This window comes from Panthera leo, chromosome F2, assembly GCF_018350215.1.
Source record: "Panthera leo isolate Ple1 chromosome F2, P.leo_Ple1_pat1.1, whole genome shotgun sequence".
Classification (NCBI taxonomy): domain Eukaryota; kingdom Metazoa; phylum Chordata; class Mammalia; order Carnivora; family Felidae; genus Panthera; species Panthera leo.
Genome location: NC_056695.1, coordinates 11,762,351 through 11,771,302, shown reverse-complemented (window position 1 = coordinate 11,771,302; position 8,952 = coordinate 11,762,351). Strand labels below are relative to the sequence as shown.

Genomic DNA, 8,952 nt, shown 5'->3' with positions numbered 1-8,952 from the left:
GTGTCTTCACAGTGAAGTTCCTCTCGGAAACCAAGTCACGGTGTGAAGCATATGGCTAAGGACTGGGGACCCTCGATTTCTTAAACACAAAATACCCTGGAGCAGTTTTTGAACGCAGGGTGTGAGTAACGATGTTGCTGAATTACAAGGAGTGGCAAAGCAAAACAAAACCATGCTTTTTTTTTTTTTTTTTTGCTCCTTTTGTTTCAGAAAAAAAAAATACTTTGTAATGTTGCTATGTGAAGTAAGAAAAATGTTGATTGGAACTTTGCAATTTGTTGAATAAAAATAGATTTCAACCTTGGGCCTTCTTTATCTAATTAAGGCGGTCAGTTCTTATCTGTATGCTGTATACTTATCTGTACCACGGGGACTCCCAGGCTATTGTTACAGCCAGAAAAGGAAAGATTAAAATTGGTCTGTCTTTCATTATTAATTGAAATGTTATAGAACATTGTTTTCTCAGAGGCAGTGCCTTGACAGTTACATTTATTGGGCGGTCACAGTCCATGTTGGTTTTTCAGAGCCTGTCCTAGCTTGGCCTTGAATGTGGTCTTTTTCTAGGTTACTGTTTCTTTTGTAGGCAGAGGATTTCATTTTCGCCCTCTAGTGGTCAGCTTTATCATCTCGAATTCTAGCTGGACAAATTCAGAGGTAGAAAAATCAAATTACTGACTATTCTCATGGTAATTTTCCCCTCACGTTTTAATACGGATGCTAAAATGACATGGTGATGAATTTTAGCTACGTATTTTTGGATTAGAACTAATATTTAAATGGGACAGTGTTTTAAAGTGGTAAGTAATTCTAACTTGATTAAAAGCTATAGTGATGAAAGATAGCATTCCAGGTGGACGATTTACCTAGCTGCTGCTTTACTAAGAACCTCAGTGGGCATTTGAATTTAACCAGGGAATGGAATCTGGCTTCTTGCAAGTGTTTTATCACTGCTGTAGGAGCAAGTGCATATTCTAGATAAACTTGAAAGCTACAAAGCTTCATGAAGCTAGGAGTGAGGGAGTCCTCTAGAGCACTGTTTGTCATTCCTTCACAGATAAAATTTTATCTCCGCTGCAGGAAATGGCCTTCTTTTAGAGCTCTACATCAACATTCATTATGTTACCGTGACTTTTAAGAAGACGCAGCATTATAGGGTGCTATCTCTGTTTATCCTTAAGAGAGTTGAAATAATTTACCAGAACTTGAGGCTGGCTTTGTCTTATTCTTGATGGAAATCGTGGGTGACACAGTATTTGATTTTGCAGGTACTAATCCTTGGAATGAGTTCTGGTGTTTGTGCCCAAACCCGAAGTTTTGTTCTGTTGAGAACTAGAGGGGGGTGCCATTTAAGGAAAAGCAACTAACTCAGTGTGAAATCGGCCACTCCCCTTAGATGCAGTCCTGATTATGATCAAAACGTAACTCAAGAGGCAATGATCCACTGAGCATTGCTTCTGTTCAGAAATAAGAAGGAGGGGTGCCTGAGTGGCTCAGTCAGTTAAGCATCCGACTTCGACTCAGGTCATGATCTCACGGTTCGTGAGTTCGAGCCCCGCATCGGGCTCTGTGCTGACAGCTCAGAGCCTGGAGCCTGCTTTGGATTCTGTGTCTCCCTCTCTCTCTGCTGCTCCTCTCTCTCTGTCTCTCGAAAATAAACAAACATTAAAAGAAAAAAAGAGGTAAGAAGGAAAGAATTCCTACAGAGCGCCTGAATTAAAGCAGTGGTCTGTTTGGGTCTGTTGGGTATACTTTTGTTTCATATGGTACCATAGAGATGTAATAGATATAATTTAGGAGAAATGGATGTCTCTTTGTTCTCACTAGAAATACGTTAATGATGAGGTGACCTGTCTGTTGTTTACCCAGCTCCATCTGATCCACTGGAATGCCACCCTGTTTGGCAGTATTGATGAGGCCGTGGGGAAGCCACATGGAATTGCCATCATTGCTTTGTTCGTTCAGGTAAATGGTCTTTTGCTGTGACTGTTGGATTGTTCAGAGATGCTTATTTCTAATTTCATTTGCAGAATATTTTTTGTTCTTTCTCAATTTTGTTACTTATTAAACTCCTGTGCAGAAAACACAGATAATTTAAAGTTGGAAAACTTGATTGTTCTGGCTCATGGGAGAGCAACCATATTCACTGGTAGAACGTGGTTCATTTAGTTAGTAGAACTGTTCTTCAAACTGGCCTTCAGCGTCTTGGGCGAAACGATGGAGAAAGTGTCTCCCGAAGGCAGAGTTCACTTTATTAATGAAAAAAAAAATGTTTTTAGAAATGTTTTTGGACCCTGGCTTTCTGTGAAATTGAAGAAAAGTCAATAACATAATCACATAGTAGATTGTTTTAGCTCTTTATTGTGAATAATTTTCACTCCAAGAAGATTTGAAGCGTCTGATAGAAAACAGTGATAAAGTAAGATGTTGGTAGCAGAGATCTTGGTGGATATAGTCAATAAATAAGTAAGTTTAGATTTGAGCTCTGTGGTGGGCAAAATAATAAATGAACACAATTTATTACATAAATTTTGTGAAACCTACAAAAAAACAGACCACATACTTTCAAAGGTAAAAATTTTAATCTAGTTCCTCCCGCGAATCTTTTTAACTTTGTCTTATCACCCGTTGGATGTCCTAAAAGGTTAAGAGGTGAAAGAGATCCGGCTTTCCCCTTCCCCATCCTACAGAAGAGAGACCAAGGGCCAGAGAGGTCAGGCATTGTTTATAGTCACAGAGACTTAGTGTCACTGACAAGACCAGGAACCATTATTGCAAGTATATGTGGTTCCAAGCTGCCTCTTGGAGAATGTGGGACCAGAGCAGTAATATTAGCCTAGTGATCTTTAGTACCTTAATCTTCCAAAGAGAGTTGGGCCTTTGCAAACCTGCTTTTCTTGTGTGTGGTATAGATCTCTTTTCTTCTCTTCTTCATTTTTTTTTTAAGTTTATTTATTTTGAGAGAGAAAATGGAGGAGGGGCAGAGAGCGAGAGAGAGGGAGAGAGAGAGAGAGAGAGAGAGAGAGAGACCCAAGCATGCTCCACACTGTCAGCACAGAGCCCCACGTGGGGTTCAGTCCCACAAACCATGAGATCATGACCCAAGCCGAAATCCAGAGGTGGATGTTTTAACCAGCCGAGCCACCCAGGTGCCCCTGGGTGGTATATATTTCAATAGTATTATTATGTACAGTAATTTTCCATTATAAATTTCTTTCTCGGATATTTTCCTATTGATGTTTGAAAGCAGCCATCTGGTTTTAGCCTGTTAATATTTTAAAATCAATATCTTGAAAGTATGACACATGTCCTAGAATTGAAAAACAAATTCTTACAGTTTTAAATGAACCTTCTTACTGTTTACTTCATGGGTCTTTTACAGGCAGGGCCCTATATTACTTCTGTTTTATGACTGCATTTTGTACATGGAAGGAAATCAGGGCATCAGGATATCAGTAAAAATGTTTTTAATTATAAATACACATTTTGATAATCTTTAGTGTTCCTAAGTGTGCTAGCTATTGAAGTCTATTTTTTGAAACCTGAAAAAGTTATTAAGCATCCAAATTTGAGATGTTGAGGCAAGAGAAGTAGAAGGCAATATCTTATTAGTAAAAACTAAGAATAACATAATAAAATAAAATAATACAGATAACTGAGCACTCACAGAGAAGGGAAGTGACCGCATTAGATTCATCTCTGCAGTTGGTACCCAATAAATATTTGTGAGTGGAATTAGACGTGATAGTATTTTCACTTACTGATTCTCAGCATATTACATGTGACACGCAGTAAGAGAACACTAGGCGGAAAGCCAGGACTCTGGGGACCGGGCTTCGATCTTCTAGGAAGAAGCTCCTTGTTGTAAGCAAGGGGAAGCCTAAGAGAACGCACCCTTGTTCTAACTTTCCAAAGTTTGCTGTGAGGAAAAAATCAGATTATCTAGGAGACAGTAAAGGTACAGACACTTGGAGAGCCAGATTTCATGAAGGAAAGAAGCACTGAGCAGGAGTGCCCACTGAAGCAGAAAGGAGAAGGACTGAAGTCCATCTGGGGGTCTCACACTTAGGCAAGAGGAGTGGAAAATGAGCGAGGAGGCCGCCAGAGACCGTGAGCATGGGCTTCCCATTCAGGAGGCTTGGCTCAGGAAGAGAAAGGCAGATGGGGTAATAACTCGTGCTGCTGCACAGGGACGTTCCCTTTGTTTCATTTTGAGATCTGCGGTCTGCCTGCATTTTAATTTTGTGCAAAAAGCACTGGTGCAGATGCAGAATTTAAAAATACTGGAAAGAAAAGGGATACTTGATACAGGCAAGTTCTGGGGGAGACAGGAGGCTGTAGGATGACGAACTTTTGTGGGGAGACTAACCTTGGAAAGAAGGAGGGGCCACCCTTTCTTCACGACAGGGGGTCAGAAGAAAGACTGGGTAGAAATGGCATGAATTTGAAGGTGGAGGATGGCTGGAAATTAGAGGAACTCATGCCTGATGGTCATAATCTCTGAGACATACAAAGCAACATTATTTATAAAGCAAGGGAAGCATTGGTGTGGGGTTGGGTTTAGAAATAGCCCAGGAGGAGATGATAATAGCCTTGACCGTCGGTCTGGGAGACCCACTGGGGAGCGGACATCCTAGATTGTACAGCACGACATATCGTGGATGGTTCTCTATCCAGGTAGAAGGGTAGAACATTCTAGCAAATTGTTTCATTGATCTGTTGCAGTGCAGATGATTTAGGAGGACGCAGAAAATTAGAGAATTGGGGGCGGTTGAAGAGTGGTCTCCTTCAGGGTAGGCAGGAAGGGAAAGAGACAAAGCCAAGAGGCCCCTGAGAGTCTTGGCTCCTTAGAGGAGTGAACGTGGAGAGAGAAAAAAGAGCGAGAGAGCTAGATGGCTGGGAAACTGTGGTGAGAGGGAATGGTCTTCGGAGCTGACGTGTTCAGAGTGAAAACAAATTCAGGGAGTGTTCTCGGGATGGGTGCCGAGGCGGAATGGTGCTAGAAACCACGGACGGCGGGGGGGTAAAGACACAGACCGGCGGTGAAGCCCCCCGTAGTGACAGCAGGAGGTGATGCGTACGAGGGAGTGACCAGTGAGTCGTTTTGTAAAAACGTTGCCCCAAGTGGATCTTGACAGTGGGTGGTGCACTCAGAGGACGACGGCCCCGTGCACGTGGGTCAGAGTATCCATCGGGGCGGGGAACAGCAGGGCTCTGACCACAGCTTTCAGCCCTGTCTCTGAGGGAGACCGCACAGCGCCCGCTGGACAGGTCCGGGAGAGCTGCGCCTCGAGCAGACCTGAGGGGGATCGGTAGACCGGGGGGTGGTGGCCGAGCTTGTCGGAGATGCGCCGGCGCCCCGTCGCAGAGGGCTCGGTGGAGATGAGGCGGAGTGAGAAGGTAGAAGAGCACAGGGCCGTGCAGGGCCCACGGTTTGCCTTTTGGATGACAGCGAAAGATGGCGAAGGTGAGAGGTAGGAAGTGACCTGGCCTCCCTCCCGGTCCTTGGCACCAGGCCGTGCTGTCACCTGGATTGCCGTGGGATCTTGGGGACCGGGGCGTACACAGTATCGTCTGGGCTTGCTTGTGGTGGTGATAACCTCTTCGTACAGAAATTTGGCAAAGGAGGAAAGGAAGAGAGGGAGCATTCGCCGGGGTTTGTTGCAGATTTAAAACTCTCGCAGAAAGTAAAGAATCTTTGTAGATCGAAGGAGCCAATGATAGTTGAGTGCTACCAGATGTCACAACTGTTTGATGCTGTGTGACATTCTGAGCGAGGATGATAATGGGTGGTATTAATTGAATTGCCATGTTCCATGTCCTTTTGTAGTCTTATCTTCCACCCTATCAGCGCCCCCCCCCCGCCCCCCACACACACACACACAGATGAGGAATCTGAAGGACATAGAGGTTAAGTAAACTTGCTTAAGGCTGAAAAGTGAGTCCCGCTCAGAACCCGGACACCCAGCATAGGTGACCTTGCTCCTGAACCACGACACTGAGGACTCTTTCAACAAGTTACAGTCTGACAGCAGATGCGTTAAAGGAAAACGGACCCCATCGGGAATCCTCCAGATGCTACGTCACGGTTAACCAAGTACAACAAAGAGAGAGGTCCGTTTCCCCAGAAGACTGGGCAAAGCCTTCTGCTAACAGATCCAGGCTTCTGCACTCACGACTGCATTTGCCTTCGGTATTATTCTTTAGCTTTAGAGGGTTCATTTTCTGTCTTTAAATCCTGTCTGAGGAACTGCAAACACTTGGAAAATAGTGGAAGTCTTGGCTGTTTGGAACTGATTGGGCTGTCTTAGGTTATGTGAGTTTCTTGTCTCTTTTCTCTCTCTCGCCCCTTCACCCGGCATGCTTCGCAGTTGCTGCTCGTGGAGAGACCTGGAAAATGGCGACACGTTGACAGCTTTTCTAGCTCCTGTAGGTCATTCTCCACACCTTTCTGTGGAAGAGAAAAAGCGAATGATAACAGTGTTTATCTAAGATTTTAAGTTCTCTCTTGCTGTTGCTGTCTTCCGTTATCACGGACCATTGAAACCTGGTCGAAAAGTGGAAATCAGATGGCACTTACAATTTCTACTGTTAAAGTCAAGAATACTTAATGTCAGATTTCTTTGAAGGCTCACGTTCTTTGAAGCATATTATACACTAAAAATATGTAATGATACGTAATGTTTTAAAATAAAAATCAATGAACAGCATATTTTGATGTATTTAGGAATAAAAAGGTGATTTTACAGTTATGTCCAGTGGTAATCAAGAGATGTCCTGATTTTGGTGACTTTAAATATGAAATCACATACTTACTTTTCTGAGTTAATACAATTTTTCAACGTTGGTAAAGTCTTTATGACAATGGTCTAAAAATGCCAGAGGTAAAAATGAAGGTGTTTGGAATGTGATGAGCAATTTTAATAAGAAATATCCTTGAAATACCCTTGAAATTGTAATCATTTGATAAACAGTTGGCCTTTGAACAAACATGACTTTAACTGCATGGGTCCATTATACATGGATTTTTTATGGTATAGTACTGTAAATGTTTTCTCCTTCTTATGATTTTCTTAATAATATTTTATTTTCTCCAGCTTACTTTATTGTGAGAATACAGTATATAACACGTATAACATTCAGAATCCGTGTTAATTGACTGTTGCTTTCAGTGAGGCTTCAGGTCAACAGTAGGCTATTAGTAGGTAAGTTTTTGGGGAGTTAGACATTATACGTCATTTTCAAGGGCACAGGAGTCCGTGCCCCTTAACCCCCTCATTGTTCAAGGGTCAGTTACATAGAGCAGAGTGGGTGATAACCCATACAGAGCAAGGTGAATTTAGAATGAATTGTTGGAAATGTCCAAGAACATAGCTAATACTTTCTTATAGTAGCTTCTCTTATAACTTTAATTGCCTTTAGTAGAAGTTGACCTGGTTATTAATAAAAAGGTCATTTACTTACTCCCTGAGAAGGAAATTCAGGTGGACTTGAACTTTACTTTCTGTTAGTTATTTTGAGTAAAAGCTGAGTGTTTAAAAAATTTTGTGGTGTGGTTTATGCTTTATGTATTTCAGATAGGAAAAGAACATGTAGGTCTGAAGGCTGTGACTGAAATCCTCCAGGATATTCAATATAAGGTAAGTTATTATTTCAAAGAAAATGAAAGTACTGGTTATGGCAGAGGTCCCCAAGACCATTCTCAGATTGATGATTCGCTAAAAGGACTCATGGAATAGCTGTTACGCTCATGGTTGTGGTTGATTACAGACGGAGGACACAGGTGAAAAATGAGGGCAGTGCAAAGGTGCATGGGGCAGAGTCCGGGAGAAACCAAACACAAGCTTCCCGCTGTCCTACCCCAGTGGAATCGCCTTGGGATGAGCCTGGTTCTTTCAGCAGTGATGCGTCACGGCACGCGTGAAGTGTCACCCATCACAGAGAAGACTAGCTGAGCCTTTGTACACAGGGATTTTATTGGGGGTCGGTTATATGAGCACACGGTGTCTGTGTCACTGACTCCATCACTCCCACCCCAGCCCGAGCAAAACCCCGCGTTTTCAAAAATCACGTTGTCAGGGTAAACTTATCTGGTCCGGCTGGTAGAGCGTGGCCCAAGGTCTCAGGCATACAGAAACATTCTTATCAGCCAGAATATTCCACAGCCTTCGAGCCAATCAAGGCCAGTCCTGAAGACAGACCTCCTTTTGAGCAACCCAGGCCTGCTGAGCTCACCTTTTCCACTTACTGGTTGCAGGAAAGTTGTGTAAATGAAACAAAAATTACGGCACTTAACAAACACTTCAGAAAGACCAGCACGCAGAGGCTGTAGGATCCTTTATCTCAGAGAAGGTGATTGAGTTGGATATGATTCTGTGGTGATTCAGCCCAGCTTTGCTGGAAACACAAGTTCTGTTTTAAACTGTACTTTTTAACACTCACATTGCATTGATTGAATCTGAGTGGCCTTGGAGGGCAACAGCGTAATCCTGGGTGGCTTCTGGAGATACGGCACAGGATTCAGCGATCCAAGGCCAAACCAAAAATCAATCTGGGAGTGAAGTCTGATTAGCTCTAGGCCGGCACAAGCCCAGGACCTCTCGAATGAGGCAGCAGCCTCTACTGAAGATTTCCTGAGCAGGCTCAGAGTGAATCCAGCTACCCGAGGGAAAGCGCAGAGTAGTCAGAAAGCTGGTAAAAAGGAGGAAGGACACATTTTGACTGACACGCGTCTACTAGAAATGGATTGAGAAATTTTCTTTCATTGTTTCTGCTCAGATGGCATCAATCTTTCTGGAATACAGGGGGGGTGGGGGAGAGTAAGTACGCGGGATTCTCTCTCTTTTTTCATGTTTATTTTTGAGAGTGAGAGAACACACGCTGGCACAAGCAGGGGAGGGGCAGAGAGAGAATCCCAAGCAGCCCGCACGCCGTCAGCACAGAACCCATGTGGGG

The 8,952-nt window shown here is 43.3% G+C and overlaps 1 protein-coding gene across 1 annotated transcript in view; it reads left to right on the top strand.

The window, feature by feature from the left end:
* Nucleotides 1-8,952, top strand: part of CA8 (carbonic anhydrase 8) — an 89,092-nt gene that overhangs the window by 43,083 nt on the left and 37,057 nt on the right. The window contains exons 4-5 of the mRNA XM_042923433.1: nt 1,867-1,962; nt 7,575-7,637. Of these exons, the coding sequence (XP_042779367.1) occupies nt 1,867-1,962; nt 7,575-7,637 (159 nt within the window). The remainder of the gene's footprint in view (nt 1-1,866; nt 1,963-7,574; nt 7,638-8,952) is intronic.